This window comes from Ambystoma mexicanum, chromosome 4p, assembly GCF_040938575.1.
Source record: "Ambystoma mexicanum isolate Mex_15411 chromosome 4p, UKY_AmexF1_1, whole genome shotgun sequence".
Classification (NCBI taxonomy): Eukaryota; Metazoa; Chordata; class Amphibia; order Caudata; family Ambystomatidae; genus Ambystoma; species Ambystoma mexicanum.
Genome location: NC_090927.1, coordinates 1,190,087,086 through 1,190,106,994, shown reverse-complemented (window position 1 = coordinate 1,190,106,994; position 19,909 = coordinate 1,190,087,086). Strand labels below are relative to the sequence as shown.

At 45.0% G+C, this 19,909-nt stretch overlaps 1 protein-coding gene across 1 annotated transcript in view; it reads right to left on the bottom strand.

Moving 5' to 3' along the window:
• The window catches only part of ANAPC1 (anaphase promoting complex subunit 1), a 2,053,226-nt gene that overhangs the window by 796,026 nt on the left and 1,237,291 nt on the right, over window positions 1-19,909 (bottom strand). Inside the window, exon 29 of the mRNA XM_069606837.1 lies at window positions 16,389-16,480. Coding sequence (XP_069462938.1) covers window positions 16,389-16,480 — 92 coding nt within the window. The remainder of the gene's footprint in view (window positions 1-16,388; window positions 16,481-19,909) is intronic.

The following is a 19,909-nucleotide window of genomic DNA, read 5'->3' as shown; positions in this document are numbered from 1 at the left end:
TCTGAGTGGTGGGTCACTGATAGCAATGTTGACACATTTGAAGGTATGTACAATCTGATTGCATAGCAATGTTGACACATCTGAAGGTATGTACAATCTGATTGCATGTGAGCATGTTCTTAAAAACTGTGAAGCAGACTTACACTAGCATTTGGTGGTCCGGACTATCACAGAACCTAGAGAGATTGCAAAGATGGCTGACAGATGAGTGGGTACTAGAGTACAGAAAAAGGCTCAGGTGAACACAACCAAACCGGAGGAAAGGACATCTGAAAAAAGTAAATTAAGGAGGGTAAGGATACAAGTTCTCCCCTTCCTGCTAAAAAAGTTTACCAAAAGCACAATATGAAATCCCAGCCACATGGTTCACCTGCTCCCACAAGAAAACGGGGTGACTGTTCCTCTTGAACTTGGGCAACCGCACCCTCCAAAGATGACTTTCTGTGTGCAGACATGACACACAAAAAGGTAGATTGGGAGATCTGCCCTGTAAGAGTTAACAGAAGCAGGCCACAGTCAGTGCTTTTCTTATGGAGGTGGCTATAATAAATGTGGCCATTTTAGAGGATGAATTCCCACTGGGCCAGAAAGTGGCCGAATGTGCCCCCCCCACCCCCCGATGACTGAGTGAGGAAGGTACTGGGTCCCCTGAAGAGACCCCTGTTCCTGACAATACTCTGATTTATGGAGCACATAGTCATAAATGGGTACAAAGCTCCGACACTGTGCGACACCCGTGCGAGTGCGATCTCCAGTGACAGTGGGTACAAAAAGAACAGATAATTTAAGGTCCGTGACAAGTTAGTTAGGGAAATTGACAGACTAAGCCGGTGCCCACTGGTAACTGGTAATGCTGGAGTTTAGCTGGCTGAAAGGGCTATGGGGGAAATCTCTTAGCGCTGTGTTGCTGTGAAAGACAATTCCAGTGGACTGTCCGTTAGGGAACGACCTTCCTGAATCAGAGATGATCCCACAGTCACTAGTATTAGGGCCAAAGAAGCAGCAAGGGAAGCAGCCCTAGCATAGAGACCCCCAGGCCCATGAACTCTACCAGCTGGAGAAGGAAAAACACCAGGAAACACCAGTAGTGCCAAGTCCAGAGAGCTCCGATGAGCGCATTGTCCAGTTAGGCTAAGACATGCCACTTCTCTCTCCAGAGATAAGCCACCAACAACGAAGTTTGGTGAAGAACCTCGAGTGGTGATCAAGTGGTAGGGCAAAACTCAAAACTGGTAATGATCACTGCCATGAAACTCAGGAATATTGTGCTTTGGATGGACAGGCACATGAAAATGCTTGTCCTGTGGGTTCAGTAACACCAGCTAATAAAGTAGCTCTACAGCCTGTAGGTTCTGGGACAAAGCCACCATCTTGAGCTTGTCCTTCATGAGAAACGTGTTCAAGGACCTCAGGTCCAAGATGGGATGCATATCCCTGTTCCTTTTGGGATCAAGCAAAAGTGGGTGGGGGAAGTACCACTGTGTCCTCCTTCCTGGTGCCAGAAGAGAGTTATTTTCCAGAAGTCACAATACTTTCTGTAAAAGCACCCCGAGTGGACCCAAGTGGCTATTTGGCTGCGTTTTGGTGTGCACCCCGCCCTGTTTTGGAACGCCATCTGCATGAAGAAGCCCACGCGACGTGGAAACGCGGCAATCTTCCACTCCTCGATTACACTGCTGGCCCCGCCCCTCCCCAGCAAGCCTACATTTGTCCACAGCCTTGCGCACCCACGCGCGTGCACCCCAAGTGGACCCAAGTGGCTGTTTGGTTGTTCGGGTGGGCGATGTGAGGCGCGTGAGACCTGCTGCCTATAGTGCTCGCGGTTGCAATCACTGATTGTAGCTGGTCTCTTGAGCATAAGGTGGGAACTCCTTAATTTACCTCTGAGCATAAGTATCTATTAGCCTAGAAGCCAAACTGCGAGTTATAATTACAGCAATTTGCAATCAAACATATATAAAGCTTTGACGGTCACATGATACGCTACCATTGTATAATGGATAAGAGCTTAAGAAGCAGGAAATGCCTACAAGATGTAGTGCTTAAACCCCACCCTGTGCCTAACATTTCGCTTGCCATATCTTCCAAGGAAACTAAAAAGACTATGGCAGAAGTGAATGATAGGCATGTTGGTGCCATTTCTAGCAGGGCTGACATCACAACTATCTTCCGACTAGACACAGAAGCCAATAGTGATGTTACTCCTTGTCCATTTATCTTGCAATCACAAAAAGAGCTGCTTCAAGTTGAAAGAATCAAACTGCTTCTGTGACTCCCGCTTCAGGCATGCCGCCCACGAAAATGCTCTCAAATATACTGATTAACTGCAACTCCTTATTGGGAGTCTCTAGTGAGGAGAACTGTATTCCAACAACAGGCACTTCCTTAGTAGCACCCGCCGTTATGGCTGAGCTGCATAAGCGGGTGCGAATTTCAAACAGTCCTTCCACTCCAGTTGTTAGCTCTTTGAGCTTTGAGATTTCGTGAACAGGTACACCAGGACACCGTCTGCACAACGCAATGCATGTATTCTCAACAGTGATGAAGGTTTGGTAACCATCGAGGTGCGCATACAAGCAAACACCAGTTCACCAACCTCTGATGCTGTACCCCATATCACAGAGCCAGCATATCCTCATTCTCCGGTACTATCACATGGCTTGAAACACCCAAACTTCCTGACAGAAGGCACACGGCAGCCCAACTCGTCCCTTCCATTATATCAGCTTGAGGAATCCCTCATTGATCTAAATGAGCAGGAATTACAAAATTGTCCTGTGCTCACACAGATTCTCAAACTACTGGATAGAGGGCATGAACACACTCACATGGCCATCAATGACCTCAAAATGTCTACATCCGACACCCTTATTAAATTAAGTAAAACAGAGGGTTTCATGTTAGCCCAAGAAACCTGCCATTCACTTTGGGCAAGGCAATCCTTTAAGGGAGTTGTTGAGTGCATTCAAAATGACCCCTCCATCCTGGCCCAAAATTTCCCATTCGCAGCACACTCAAACTAATGCATGCTTCAAACCTCTAGATGTTCCTATGAAATCATTTGCCCACATAGTACAGCAACAAAAGCCTGGGTATTCTAATGCTGGTGCTGCCCTACAACCAGATTATATGGCAGTTGCCAAACTGCAACATGATCGAATTTTGGTCACAGAAAACATACTTTTCAGCGCAAACATAGTACCTTTGGATCTTTATAATGGGGTCTGCGAGCCAAATGTAAAAATTACGCCCAGTGAAATGGTATCAGATACTCCAGACAGCCCCACAGCTCTAACTGATATCCTAGATGCTAACGTCGAGTCAGTAGAGGAGACTAGACAGGCTTCTGAGTAGACACTCCCCAAAACCAAGACCAACAAACAACCCAATTTATGTCAAGAAAAGCATAAAAATCTTTATTGAAGGGCACAAAAAAGGCACCTCTTGGCCAAATCGTCTAATGTGAATTCGACATGTTCAACAGCTACCCAACCCAAGTCAAAAAATATGGCATCTACTAAACTCAAAGGGCATAACTCAGCCATCCAAAAAATTGGCCTTATTTCACATGATGATGCTATTATAGATCTAAACCAACTTAACGCTGAAAGTCAACTTACATTTGGATCTAAAAAATAACAAAAATCCACCTTGCGCAGATGCAATCCCCATTTCTGTTCATACAGACCCAGCACAAGAGCCAGCAAATGGTGAAAACTTAAGAACAAAAGTTGTTGGTGTCTTGATGCAACAAAGTGCAGAGACAAATGCCCCTCTGACGCAAACACATCTCTCACAGTTCTATAGTTTAAATGCAAATAAAAAGTCCTCAGCACCACTTCAATCAAACCAAGTCATTATTAACAATACTTTACCATCAACGACTTCCTCTTTAAGCAATAAAGGTGAGCAACTCAATGCCTCTAATATAGAAGTTACTCTAAGTGGTCACAGGCCCACAAACTCTCGACCCGCACCTGGCATAAAATCTGAATCTGATGCAGGCCAATCCTCTGGTCAGGATCAATTATCAATTTTGCCTATAGCGAAAACACTAGACCAGGAAAGCAGGTGTGTTGAGCGCTCTATCCATGCTAGTAGTGATTTAGGGGTTACTCTGACTGCCTTTGAGAAGGGGTGAGCTGACATGCAACTAATAATGGGATGGGGAGTTAACCCATCCAGCAAAGGCAAAGCAAGCTTAAATCGCTGGGCGCTGATGAAAATATTCCACCAAATTCCAGCGTTGCACAATTTGATCTCAGACGACGTTGACTGGATAAAACTTCCAAGTTGTCTTAACAATCACAACAAACTGCAATCATATATTATAGCAATGTTACTCTGCAACCATCAATCACACCTGGTCTCTACGGGCTTTCATCTCTTTGCCTTCTGCTCTGTGGATGAAGCCACTAGTTTCATTGACTATCAACCACCTGTGGCCATTGCTACAACTGAAATCATTTCATCTGAACAACAATTACATGTCATGAATAACAAAATGAAGCAACAACTTGATTCGTTTTCTCATATCCGAAACGGGTTAGCTTGGCTAGAACCGCTCCTCAAAACTCTAGCCCATTCAAATGTACAAGTAGAAAAATCATAAAATTACACATTATCAATACACTCATGTAATTGCTGTGGATTTAGAAATGTATTTGACATGGTTTAACTCCATAGCTGAGGTAGAAAAACCATCTATTATTATTTTACAAGAAACAATGTCGATGGATGATATTCACATAGATGGCTATACCTTTTCTTCGCAACAAGTCTGAAGAGGAACTGTTGGGCGACCGTCTGGCGGCCTGGCAATTCTGATAAAAAATAACTTTAAATTCATCTTGCAACAAATCTACGCTTCTCCAGAGTTATTGGCTACTGAACTTACAATCAAAGCTAAACCCACTCGCATCATATCAGTCATATCTCTATATTGGAACGCAGGCACAATGCCCTTTGATGTGATGATATCTAATCTAAACGCACTGTTGACAGAAGCCTTTATTAAGAATCCGAAATACGAACTTCTAATCGGAGGGGATTTCAACTCAACAATGCAATAACATCGCATTACAATTCCAGATTCTCACAATCAATATATCAACATCTCCTATGAAAGAGGGAGTCTATGGACACATTTTTTTTGCTGAGTGGGACATATATTTAGTGTTTCCGAACCAAGATAGGTCTCATGTAACTTGGCATCGCGGTAACGCTAGTTCATGCATTGATTACATCGCTATCTCGCATAATCTAGCTGGGAAATCTTCCTACCTCACACTACTTAAATCGAACACAAGTGATGACCACATCTTAAAATGTATCACTGACATCTCAATTCCATCCTATCCTGTGATCTCATCTTTGAGACTACTGGAAATTGATAGATGCATGTTGTCCATACGATGGAAGCCCTCCGTGTGTAGACAATTGTCCTATCTCATCAATCGTGATGTTTGGATAGTCGATGAGTCAAACTCATTTAGTGGGGAGTATGTGTCTGCTGAGGCATGGAATGTGCAGATGATCCATAACCATCTTAGTAGTTTAGCGTTGCTTGAGAACATTGGGAATCCTTCCCAACACTCGAATACTTTCAGCCCTGCAATTAACATCTTGAAACGCTCTAAAAACGCGGCACTTAGATGCATATTAAGAACAAAAGGGAATAATCCAGATTATATAGGCTTCAATAAAGCAATCATCTCAAAGTACAAATCTGAGGTCAAAGCTATTAAAACTGAACAGCACCTGAACAAATAATGAAAACAAAATGTAATCTCTTATGTAAGAAAAAAATGAGAGAAATTTGGGCCTCTCTAAGGAACACTATGGGCAAGCGAGGCACAGAGCTTCAGGCCGCTGTATCTGGTAACACCTGGACGGAATATTATCAAAGTAAATATCGTCTCCCACGAAGATTTCATTGCTTCAATGCCCAATCTTTAGCGACATCTATGCTTCCAAACTGTACGTGGGAAGTAGAAGACATGATTTGGGCCCTTAACAAGCTGAAGTACTCAAAGGTGGCTGGTCCAGATGGCCTGCCGCCCTGTGTCTTGAAAGACGACCCTCACTTTTGGGCTGCTGTTTTGAAGCATTGCTTTGATTCTATCTTTCTCGCAAGGGCGATTCCGAAATCATGGTTGACATCCACAGTCATTCCCCTACATAAAAAGGGCTCGATAGAAATCCCTGCTAACTTTCGACCCATAACACTGATCGATATCGCAGCAAAGGTCTTCGCTACTCTAGTGCTAATAGACCTAACTTCCTTCACTTCTACCCATCATACACTATCACCTTTTCAAACTAGCTTTAGGAAATCCATGGGGACTCAGCTAAATGCAACTATTCTATCTCACATCTTGGCTTCCTCACATCAATCAAAAAATGTTCCTATTTTATGGCATTACTCGACCTATCATCTGCTTTTGATTGTGTCATCAGAGGCATTCTGTGGGAAAGAAATGCAAGGGTTTCATATTCCTGCTCACATCATCGCAATTGATTGCACTTCTCCACAACCAAACTAATTATATAGTTAGGATTGACAAGACTGGGCTACTCACAGATTGCATCCTTACTTTACGCCAATCTCCGTTGAGATGCTATCTTGCAGCTGTGCAGTTTAATCTTTATCTTGCTGATATAGATGCACTGTGGTCCAACTCTGACACCTTCGCAATAAAGTTAGGAGCGCTGCGAAGCAACCGGCCTGCCTTTGCTGATTATGTTATTTTATTTGACCGTACGCCATTTGGTTTACAGAAAAAACTCCACTATTTCTCCTTATTTTGTTATCAACACAATCTGGTCAGGAACTCGTCCAAATCGAACATTTTAGTATTTTCTAATTAAAAAAAAGGTGACAAGATTTCAATGGAGCCTAGAAGGCAGCCCAATTCACTGTACATTGGGAATGATTTATTTGGGTTATAATTTGACCAATAATTAATACTATCAAAAAGTGGCACAATTCCATAACTATCAAAATTATTCCGCTAATAACACAGATGAGGATTATTTTGCACAAGTTTTGCAAATTCTCAATTCTGCCACTCATTGACTTCTACTTTCTTAAAGTAGAGGCAACAATTTTATATGGGCTTGGTCTCGGTTTGCTTCCCATAGGTGATGATCTCAATACAATTCAAGGCATCATTTGGAAAACTGTGTTGGGTCTTCCTGAAAGTATCCTCAATGTTATAAAAATTAATGAACTTGGTTTGTTTTCTTTGACTTCTAAATTACAATCGAGAAGGATTAGCAATTTCACAAAATGCTTATACCCTCCCCAACTTCGCTATATGAGGACGTAACAGGGATGCTATCTAATGAGACACCAGTATCCCTAACGTCATACAATATCCATATGCGGGCTGTACTTGACAAGATTGCCATGGCTCCTGAGGATCTAATAATACGATCTGGGAAAGTAAAGAATAAGCTATTTCAATCCGATTGGGCAAATACATCAGACCGGATTGGTTGCTACAAATCATACGTGGAATATGTCAATGTAGGCATCCACTGAAACCGCATCTAGCATATTTTATGATGTTTCCATGCAATCAAGCAAGGACAATGTATATGGGGTTTAGACCTAACCTACTCCTCACTAAAGAACGTACAAAATATTGTAAAAATAACACCGACATGAGCAACAATGGCTATTGTAGATTCTGTAGCACTGGCCACGAATCAGAAACTTTGAAGCATCTAGTCTTGTATTGTATTGTGGCTTCTTTGCTATTCCAAGAGAGTTGATTCAGAGACATTATGTAAAAGGCAATTCACCTCACTTGAATTATTCTGGGTAACATCTATGGGGGGGCAAAAGCAACTCTTTAATTTCAGCTTTAGTACATTTCTTAAAGATTCTAGAAACAAATATCGTACATGGGTAGATTAAATCGATATAGAAGCTGTTAGGAAGTGAATAAATATATACATCTTTTCCTTAACCATCATATAGCATCTACTTTATAACCATGATATTGTCTCTTAATTATTTAATTGATTGTTCAAGTGACGAATTGTCTTCCATTTGTTCGTACAATCAGGTTTATTTAAATGAAGAACTGCCCATGATTATTTGAACAGTGTAATCACCTTAAGAGATCTGAAATTAATTACCATCATGCAAATATTGGTGGGTTGTGAGAAACAAAATCAAATGATTGCAACAATCCCATTTTGTTAATCCTTGTTAGGCAGAATCCTGTGCAGTTCCCTTGGGGAACACTACAAAAAGATTAAGACTACAGGAGTAAGCAGTAAACCCAATTGGTAGCAGTCTGTACCACCCAGATTTACCTAGTAGCTGTGGCTGAGCAGTCAGACCTCTCTCAAGAAGAGTAGGGCAGTATATAGAGTATACACAATAGGGCTAAAAACACAGTAGAGCAAACCAACACTGACCAGAGCTTTGTATAAAAAGTATATAATTATTCATTTAACACACACTTTAGAAACACACTAGCACTCTAAATCAAAAGCAAGTTAACCACAGCCAGATAAAGTATAAACACCTCCCTTGATAACTATTAAGCAAGTCAGAGTTAAAACACCACTATTTGTTAAACCAGAGGTGAGCGCGTAACCTAGATGGCACTCCAATAGTTAGGTTAAAGGGAGAGAAAAAGGCAGAGCATAGAAATAAAACAGGTCCCAACACTTTTAGGAGTTCTCAGCAAGGGAATAAAGGCAGTATACACTGTAGAGCCAAAGTTCATAGGCCAGGCCCACTTTAAATGGAGCAAAGCGAAATGTGCCCAGGATCACACGGTTTAAAATGCACTAAAAGTCTTTGCAGAATGTTCAAAAGAGGCTGGGGCGCGTCAAGAAGATAAAGTTAGAAGGTCTGGGGCCAACCCAGTTGGAAAGCCAAGGATTTAAGGGTCACCTTGGGAAAACCGAAGAAAGGGAGGCCAGGCAGGACCCAGTACCTTAAACAGAGAGGAAGCTCCAGCGGTGGCAGTTGTTCCTGGCAGTGGTTGCAGTTCATTGTTTCGACCAGGGGAAGAGAGGATCTCGTTGAGGAGGAAACGTGGAGTCGTTGCACTGCACAGGGATGAAACCAGCCGCGGAGTTCGTCGGTAAAAGGTGCGTTCCTTTTATTCGCGGTCAAAGTGGTAAAGCTTTGCTATCCGGCTGCCGGGGTGTTTGGCACGGGCGATTCGACCAAGAGACGTCTTTGGAAGGTGAAAGGGGCGAACTGGTTGGTCCAACCAGCTCAGAGGAAGAAGACTCGTCCAGCAGAAGATCTTCTCTTGTCGTTGGGAAAGTGGTGAGTTTGTTGCAGCAGGGCTTCACCAGCAGTGTCGTCGTTGCAGATGGCTCAACTTCTTTCCTCTTTGGATTCTTAGGTCCTGTGGCGACTTCTGAAGTTCCAGTCCCAAAGGCCCTGCTTTTATGCAGAAAAACCCCCATTCAACAGCCTAGCTGTCACTCAAATATGCTAAGTGGTGAGCCGTCCGGCTCACCACTGGCCCAATCAGAACAGAGTGCGACTTGAGTTGCTAAGGCAACGCAGTCCAGGGTGCCAATTCCCCTCCCCACCCATCCTGTGGAACCCAGACAGAGTGGCACCATTTGGAGGGCTTCTGTGGTGAAGCCCGCCAAAAAGTGGAACAAAGGGCTCGACCTTGGTCAGAGTTACAGAGACGGACACGAACGCCATTTTAGAAAAGAGTTCTGGCAAAAAGACCCAACCGTTGATTTAATATTAAATAAATAAACCGGCGGTATCTTTAACATTGCACCAAAAAGTGGTGCGTTTAAAATCAATGGGGAAATCCCATAGAGAATATTCCGGTGGAATATTTTGCATGGTAACCACTGCCACCAGCCAGAAACTAGGCAAGGGGGGACTGGACAGTGCCCCCTTGAAAACGGACCCAGGGCAATATAATTAACCCCTTCCAGTACTTCCCCCAATATGTTGGTTTGTACTGGTTCTGTTCACAATTTAGGACTAGTAAAGTCAATGGTGACTTTACATGCCCTGGGAGACATTAATCAGTCCCAGGGAATGGAGTCTATGTTTGGGGGTCACTATGACACCCTTGTGTTACTGCACTGAGGGTGCTGTGTAACACACAAAAAATAGATGACACCCTATGGAGTAAAAAGAAAACCCCATAGCCCATAAGCACACAAAGAGTCAAAGACATACCTCAAATCATACCTAAGAGTGGGAGGAAAAGGGTCTCACTCTTAGCAGGAGAAAAAAAAATCCAGCAACGCTGCTGGGGGACTCACTAGGTTTGGGAAATTAGCCTTATAAGAGAATTCTCCCTAACAATCCTTTGACAATTGCAAGATTGTCTTGTATTATATTGTTCTGAGCACTTACTTGACTATGAGGTTTTAAAAACATTTCTAGATGATTAACTAAGCAAGTATATTGCAATTGTAAGATTTTATGTTTTACTGTAATTTTGTAAAGGTGCTTGCACCAAATACAAATAAAAAAATAAATAAAAAAAAGGTATGGTGAAGAGGATCTCTGTGATGGGGGATCTACGGGGGCTGTCTGGAGGTCACCCCAGATTAAGATGGCAGGAGTATATCTGTGACCCAGTTTGGATTGCCCAACCGTTTGAAGTAGTAGCACGCCATTTGTATACATGCCAGAATAATCCCCTCCCGCCCTTGCCAGTGTCGAATGAGGAGAATACATTTCAAAGAGACTTTGGTGTTGAGGAATGGGCTAGTGTCACCAGAGGGCTTGACATGCTATGATTCCCTGCCTCTTCCATGGCAGGTATATCGTCGCTGCACACCATGAAAATAACAAATTACGTGCCTCACAGTAATGTTGCTTCTTATGGATGTCCCTCCCACTGATTCCTCATCTAGAATATCTTCCAACGCAGCTATGTGGCTCCATCCGATGCCTCTGTGCGCCAGACATGACATCAGGGCCATTTCTATGTGCCAGACATGACAACAGGGCCATTATAGAGGCGCAGCAAACCTGTGACCTAAGCTCCACCCTTTTCACATAGCACTCTGATGCTGAGGGACCACAGAGTCAATGTGTGTTAGCCATCTTCCAAAAGGGGCAGGAAAGGATGGTGATGGATGTTTGATATATGCTATGCTATGATATGGCATTTATAACGCGCCTATAGACAAGTGTTCCAAAGCGCGGATTTTCTTTCAAGGATTGCTTATCAAAAAGAACATTAACAAGTGGCAAGTAATTTGTTCTTCTAAAAGATTCCTTTCTCTTAAGGATTCTTTGATAAACTCCCAAAGCAGTACTTAGACATGGAGGAGAGAGGATAGCAAGGACACCGCCTAAATCAGAAAACCGAGGGACAGCTCAGCCAAAAACTATATCCTGACCATACATAGAATCCAAGCAGGAATATTTAGTGAACATGTGCAAGGAAGCCCAAAAGCCACTTGGCTAATGTCCAGAACTGCGACTCCACAAGCCGAGAATGGGGCCAGTTTTTTGGTTTAGTGTGTGCTGATACAGCCTCAGTCACCTCTTCACCAACCAGATCATAGCATTCCAAGATGCACAAAATGATCAAACCTCACAGTCCGTTTAGTCACAGCCCTACACAGGCACCAGCATAACCAATGAAAAGCTGGTAATTGTTCCTGGCTTCTCTCGTCTGAGAGATGTAGTAGCTGAGGCACTGCACCGTGTCCAGCCGATGTAATTTTTACTCTGCCTTTGAAGGATGAAGTAGAGGAAAGAAGACAGAAGATGGGATCTTTTGAGAAAGATGAAAATTGGAGATCAACTTCGGAAGGAAAGAAGGTCTCACTTTCAACTTCACCTTCTCTTTGGAGAAAAAACTATTAGGGAGGTTTATCTGACAATGCCTGGAGGTCACTCAGCCGTCTAACGGATGTTATGGCGGACAGGAAAAGCACCTTCAGGGCGAGCAATCTCAAAAAACAGGAATGAAGGGATTCAAATAGAGCACACATTAACAACATTAACCCTAAATTCAGATCCCACGCCGGAACTAACTGGCGTTAGGGAAACAGATTACAAACACACCTCAGGAATTGTATAACCGTAAGGATTATGAAAAAGAAGCCCTGCTCCGGCAATGTCTTGAAGATGGAAATCGCTGCAAGATAACCCTACCCAATCTTCAGACCTGCCTGGGCCAAAGGCAGCAGAAAATCCAAAACAGAGGATGTAGAGCTAAGAAAAAGGTCCCGATTCCTCTCCCAGCACCATGCCAAAAACATATGTCACCTACAGGCATAGATGGATTCGGTAGCAGGCACAGTTGGATTTGGTGGCAGGCCTTCTAGCATGTCCAGAACATCCTCCCCTCCTTTATACCTCAACCTTTCAGCTGCTCAGCACGAAGTTTCAGGCTACAGAGATTCGTGTGCAGGACCTACCCCACGGAGTGGAAGAGGAGGTCTGTCCTCTGTGGCAAATGCCAAGGAGTGCAGATGGCTATGTCTAGAACCACGTTCTCCGGGTCCAATCTAGAGCGATTAAGATTATTGTGGACCGGAATAGGCATAGCCACATGAGTTCCAGTGCTTTCACAGGGATCAATGGGAACACAAAGCAAGTGGAACTCAAACTCAATTGTCAAAGCGTCCCCCAAAGCTCCCCGACTAGGAACTTCCCTGGAGCAGAACCAACTGCTTTTCCTGTTCACACCGATTGTGAAGAGATCCACTTGAGGAGTACCCCAACAGGAGAAAATCTCCCACAGAACTGGTAGCACTCATGCGAGGTCGAAGACTGCCTACTCAGGGCATCCGCCAACACATTCTCCTTGCCAGTCAGATGAGGCACCATCCATGCTGCTCTAGAGCCCAGAACCACAATCACATTGCTTCTCTGAACAGAGGCGAGGACCCCACACCACCCCTGTTGTACTAGTACCGTCTTGCCCTTCCCACATGGAAGGAAAGCTACCAGGACCAGCCTAATTGCCCTGAGCTCCAGCAGAGTGATGTGCTGTCGGCACTCGGATGGGGATGATTGTCTGCTCACAGTAAGGTCTTGGAGGGAAGAACACCAGCCCTTAAGGGGCACATCCATGACTAGAGTCACTTGTGTCCATGGTTGTCGAAAATGCAACCCCCTCAGGAGTTTGTCCTTCACGGACCACCATTGTACCTCTCCGGACACACTCGCTCTCCGATACCAGAAGGTCTGAAGTTCGTCCCTGAAACTGGGACCACTGCGAGCCCTGGAGCCACTGCAGTGATCTCATGCACAATTGGGTCTCTGGTACCACCAATATCAACAATGCCATGAGATCCAACAAGGGCAGAAAAGGAGGGCCTGGAACTGTCTGAGGTTGGAAAACCTGGACCATGTTTAAGATGTTCATCACTGTCCTCAAGCAGGAAGTCCCGACCCAGGCAAGTGCCTTCTCTCCTGAGGCAAGCTGCCACTACTGCCAAGTAGCTTGGTGAAAACCCTGGAAGCAGAAAAAAGGCCAAAGGGGAGGACTTTGAACTGGAAATTACAGTTTCCCACTTTGAATCTTAGATACTTCCTGTGCTTGTTGTGGATAGCTACATGGAAGTAGGCATCCTGGGGAACCAGGGAGGCTAGCCAGGCTTTCACGTCCAGGGCTTGGAGTATCTGGGCCAGGGGGACCATTTTGGACTGGTCCTTGAGCAAATTCAGAAGCCGCAGATCCAGGATGGGTCTCAAACCTACATCCTTCTTGAGCATGAAAAAGTAGGAGTACCAAACATTGCCACGTTCCGAGCAGGGTACCATCCCAATGGCCCCTTTTGGCAAAAGCTGATGGATCTCCTCTTGGAGGAAAGGTTCCTGAGAGCCAAAGGTTGGTGACAAGAGGAGTGGTCTGGAGGGTGGCAGGCAAAAGGAAGGCAGTATGCCTGCTGGGCGACCTCTAAGGCACCAGGTGTCTAAGGTGGCATTTCCCATTCATCGCTAAACAGGGATAGCCTCCCTCCCATAATGGATAAATGGCGGAAGTCCACCTCAGAGAGGCTTCATGCTGGGGGCCGCAGTGGGTACCGGAGAGGTTGAAGCGCCTCTTCTAGGTGCACTGCGGCCCCTACCCCTGTAGGGACTACATTGTCCTCGTCTCCCCGAGGGTGCATGACCTCTAACCTCTGGGCATAAGAGGCAAAGGGGCGAAAAACTCTTCCTGTCTGGTTCATGGGCTGCTGTTGCAGCCCATGAAGCTTATTAGAAGCTTGAAATATCAGGAGCGATTTGTTGACCTTGGAGCCAAACAAGTTAATGCCATCGAAGTGCATGTGCAGGAGGAGTCCTGGCACGTCAAGTGAACCCAGATAACCTCAGCCAAGAAAAACACTTCAAGGCATTGCTGGTGGCCATCGTCCTTGTGACGCAGTCTACGGTTTCTAGGCCAGACTGCAAAATCTGACTGGAGACCTCCTTGCCGTCTGCAATAAGGGCCTCAAATACGCCATGTATCTCCCCCCCTCAGCGGTGTGCTCAACCGCTTAAGTCATTACTGACCACAGACCAAAACAACATTTGGACAGGTCAAAAGAGGCGTTGACCCAGTAGAGACATAGGCTAGAAGAGCCAAAAATCTTCCTGCACCATGCGTCCAAACTTTTGCTATCCTGATCAGAGGGCAAATACAGAAAATAAGTGGTCTTAAGAGTCACTGTAGCGGTCTGTGCCACCAAACTTTCGGGGGAAGCTTGGGCAGAAAGGAAAATGTTGTCCGAAAAGGTCCGGATTGTGCTTCTTGGTCAGGTTGTGGTACATCCACAGTTCCATCACAGAACCCTCCACTGCCTGATTTAAATGGAGCAAAGTTCCTTTTTAGGACCCTCATCCAAGATGTTGGTCAGGTCATACTGCACCTTAGTCTGTGAAGGAGCCGACAGCCCAGGGGATTGACTACTTTCGCCATCAGGTTCAGGAAAGCTGCCTGGGGTGGTAGAAGGGACCATGTTGACTTCTGGCATGTTGTCTAGACTACTTGCCTCCTGCTAGTCGGCTGCCAGGTCCACAAAGTCACCCTGTGTCCGATAAAAATCCTCTGTGAAGTCTCATTTTCCTGAGGTGGAAGGGATCTGCCCGAAAGGAACAGGATCCCATTCCTCATCATAAATGTACTCTAGGTTCCAACTGTGAGTATAATCCCAGAGAAAGATAAATATACTCTAAGATATATATGCCCTTCTGGGGAGCGGAAGGAACTCCTTTTCGACTCTGGTATTGTAGGTGCCACTGGACTGGGGCCAAAGATCGGGGAACGGACGTCCGGTGATGGAATGGTGTGCCCCTTCGTCACAATATTGATGTGTGTCACTGCAGAATTCCTGCCGGGTCTAACAAGTACAGTGGGATCCGTCAGCTTGGCTAATGCCGACTGGGCAGATGCTTTGACAGCTGGTGTCTGGGCTGGAGCCACTGGGCCCTTGGCGAAGATAGCTAGCACCTTCATTCAGAAAGCCTGAAAAGTTACTTGCAGGACCTCCTCCTCATGGCCCTCATTGGAGTGGTGGCTCCTCTTCTTAGAGGAGTGATGCCACAAAGAACTGCTAGGTGATCTCGACCTCTTTCAATGCTCATTTTTTACCTTTCATACAGTAGACCATTTCTCAGTGCCGCGATCCACACCGGTGACCTCAAGCAGATCAGCTTATCACCCTTTCACTGGTGGAGGAAGGTGGAGAGTTTGGCTCTATGTTATTGAAATGCTTTTGGGTGTACCGATTGGCACGATGCACAGTCCTGTGTGTCGTGGCTTTTACTAAGACAGTAAAGGCATATACAGTGCGGGTCCGATACGGACATCTGACGCCCGCAATCCATGCAGGGTTTGAGCCGCGATGACCTTTCTGTATTCATAATGACAACGAACTCGAGAGACGTAACAATAAATTTGTTAAGAGCAGTGTTCTTAGTAGCGACAAAAGTACACAGGAAAAAAGCACAGAGGTCACAGGGCATAGCACCTCTATAAATACTAGCCCCCACATCATATCTGACGTGGGGCATGTAAAGGAATCGAGCCGAGTAGACGCCACGCTGCGCCCCTTGATGGCAGCAAAGGGTTCCGAAAAGCTGCTGGCGCTAGGAGATCGATATAATAGATGAGAACTCGGTGGGAGGAAGGAGTCCATTAGAATAATACTTGCTACATCAGCATCCATGTAACTGATCATTAAATACCCTTTTACGTAAACCATGCAGAAATCACATTCATATGGTAGAATCACAAGTACCCGCAGCTGGGACAGGTGCTAGTAGTATTTCAATTAAATGATTTATGGTGAACAAAGGATTTTGAAAAAACAAACAACAAAACCACTTCACGTAATTGCAAAACCAACTTTGGCAGGAAAAACGCCCTTTTATTTTCTGCTTAAGATACAAAAATAAGATCATAAGAGACCAATCTTACCCCAAGGCAAACCATGCCTAAAGCAAGACCTGCTGCTAGCGAATAAGACTCTCGGTCAGTGCAGTACTCCATCTCTGGACCTGGTGGACGACCTAAAAAACCAAATATAAGAAAAAATGTAATCGGCTGCAATAAGTCCACAGTACACATATGGCAAAGTTTTTGCATATAGCATATATACTTCTAAAACATGGGGTTCTGCTAAATCATGCTCGGCAAGCATCTATCAACTAAAGAGAGGCCCACTTTGGCTGTGAAACTGCAGGACAAGAATTACTTCAGAAGCAGAGATTACCCTGCAACTACTTCATTACGAGAAGGTACCCTGAATACACTACTGCTTAAATGTGAATGTAGCACAGAGGGGGGAAAAGTACTTACCATGTAATGTTCTTGCTATGGATTCTCCACCCATAGATTCTGCATCTTTAACAATACCCTGCTTTGGAAGCTCTTCTCGGAAACCTTCAGCAGGATGCTTAGTGGTGATCGTCTGAGACACCTACAATGACCCTCCTTTGATCCCAGAAGCGGCACAATCATCATAAGTAGAGCACACCATGGCACCTAACCCCTGCACATCCCTTGTTTTCCTCTTCTCAGCAGCCAACAGAACGTCTCAACAGGGATTACATAGACCAAGGGTAAATAATTTGCCTTACTTCAAATGTTTTCCAATCCCAATACATATTTCTTTGTAAAGACCTCCCAGGTGGATGAGGTTGGGAGGGTAAGGAGGGATCTATGGCAGAAGAATCTATAGAAAGAACATTATGAATACAAGTTATTTTCCCTTTTAATGGACTGCAACCTTTCAAAGATTGCCCATTGTGACGATTCATAGGTTCTTGTCACTTCTCCTGGGGTGGGGGGTGGGGCAGCGAGGGCCTTCACTATGAGGCTAGGGAGGTGAGGCTGTTACCCACAACTCCCACTAAGGGTGGTGGAATGCGGGACCTCTCAGGGAGCGACTCCAATCCTGGGAATAAGGACTCCCTCCCGTGAAGGACCTCCCTATACCAGTTTCCCCAGAAGTCATGACCTTGATAAAGCCATCTAACATCCAACCTGACAGTGCTATTTTTTGTTGTTGTAAAGACTATCATACCTTCAAGATCAGCTTTGAAAGACGATGGAAGAGCCAAGGAAACATGCAGATTAATCATAGACTGTTTTACCAAGAGACTATGATGCGGTGGCCCCAAGAAGGCATGAGGATTAAACCAAGAACACCAAATAAAGACGTTGACGTTACGCTGGGGCAGACCCAGCTATATAACGCAAAGACTGAGGAAGGACTAAGGTTTTGGGGAAGCAGGAACAGCTGCGATGGAAGCCGGCGTCCGTCCTGCACAGATAGGGAAGTTAAAACCTGTGTCGTTCTAGGTCCCGAAAAAGACACTCTGTCTTCGGACAAGAAGCAGATAAGAGTTACGCGGGCAAGTGGGAGACCGACTCGCTACTGAAGTGGAAACGGATCTGCAGAGCTGCACAACTGAAAAGAAGCCACAGAAGAGCACGCTGGGGAAGTGTGCAGAAGCAACACTGACCAGAGACCCTAGGAAGAACCGGTCACATTCCCCAGGTGGAGGTGACATGATATGTTGGCAAGCCGGTTGAGTACAGGAAGGGAGCAGAGTCGAGCATTCCTCAGGAGTGAACTCCCTTGTCACAATAGTGATATCCAAAGAACCAAGAGTCTAGGCTTCTTCGGAAGTAATCTGCGTCATCACAATAGTAATACTCAACGAACCAAGAGTTAGCAAAGTCACAGGAGAAATCACCCTTGTTACAATAGTAATCTACAAAACAGCCAAAGTACAAAGCGCATCGGGAGTGAACTCGACAACAAAAGTAATAAAGGCCAAGAGCGCCTTGGGAGTAAACTTCCTCGTCACAGTGGTGAACCTAATAAGCCTGAAAAAAGGACTATTAAGTCAAGGACTGTCTGGGAGCAAGCTCCCCAACGATCAAGAGACGACACAGGGCCCAGGGAGCCCAGAAAGGATAAGGAACATAAGCTCCCCAACGATCAAGAGACGACACAGGGCCCAGGGAGCCCTGAAAGGATAAGGAACATAAGAAGTTGAGTTGATAGCAATTCGAGGCAGACTTTTAAAGACTTGTGCAAAAGGGTAATGGAACAGCCTTCAAGATTCCTCTAAGTAGACTGGGAGTCATTCTCCAAGACATATCGGTCTAATAGACGCTACTGCAAAAGACTGCTGATAACCCAGCCTAAGACTGAATTATTACACCAGGAGAAGGGAGTCATTCTGCTGGTATTCTTGTCAAGAGCTTGTTGAATCCTTTTGTTTGTTTAGGAATAGAGTAGTTGGTTTGGACATATGACAGTATTTTGGTTTTGACATGCATCCTGACGACGAGCAACCTAGCTATTTGTTTTGGTGCGGATAACCTTAAAATAGGTTATTTTTCACCTCTTGCTGAAAATAAAATTCTATAGTCAAAAAGGCATCCTTTTGTCCGCCTCCTCACTCAACCATGCCACACTATCCTCAGGCTCCCAAAGCAGTACCATTTTTCCTGCAGGAGGTTAAAGAGCAAAAAGATCCCAAGAAAACAGCTCTACCAAACCTAGCTTCCTGACCGGATTGCAAATCCAAACAGCAGTGTTTGGAAAAGGAAAGCAAGGAAGACCATGTCACTGCCTGTCAAATAATCACGAAAGGGACCACTCCCATCTTGGCATTGTTGACCTTACAGCAACCACCCCTTGTCGAAGGAGCCCTGCGGCCCATAGGATCTCCTCCACTGCCCTAGCATGACACTGCAAAATACAGAGCACTATCCATTGCAATATTGTCATCCTAGGGAGTGGAATACACATAGGTGCCCAGGCGAAAGATATGAAAAGCTGATCATCCAGTCGAAAATAGCTTGTCCTGGCCGCATGAAAACCCAAGGATCTATTTTATGCAGCCTCTTGTCCTCCTTAGTAGAATGAGAAGGAAGGTAAAAGACTGGCAAATTAATTTCCAGATCTACAAGAAACTCTGAAACCGCCTTAAGCAAAAAGAAAGGACTAGCAAGTAGAGTAGGTTTTTCTCTAGAAAACAGATAGGGGGGGGCCTGGGCAAGAGGGTCTCAATTCCTCTAGACGAAGAGATCACTCCCAAAAGAGCCACTGTCAAAGTAAAAACAAACCAGAATGTATCAGCTTTCTGATGGATGACTCTTCCCACAGATCCCGCCTTTTCAAAAAAAATCTTTTGACAGTTTGCAGCTGTCACTGGAAACTTTTCATCAACAGGTAGCCATGGTGTGCCTCAATGCTGACTAATGGCTGTTCACTCCCTGACTCTGGAAGGGACAGCACTTTGCATACATATAGCGCATGCCATGCCCCCATAATCTCAATTCAACCAATTCCCCTGAGGTCCGGTGCTCCACAGATGGACACAAATCAGTGAAGCAAGGGAATTTCTCTTTCTCCTGCAGTCATTAAGCTCTCTGAAGGTGGAGTAGGATGGGAGGATAATAAAGAATCTGTGGGAGGA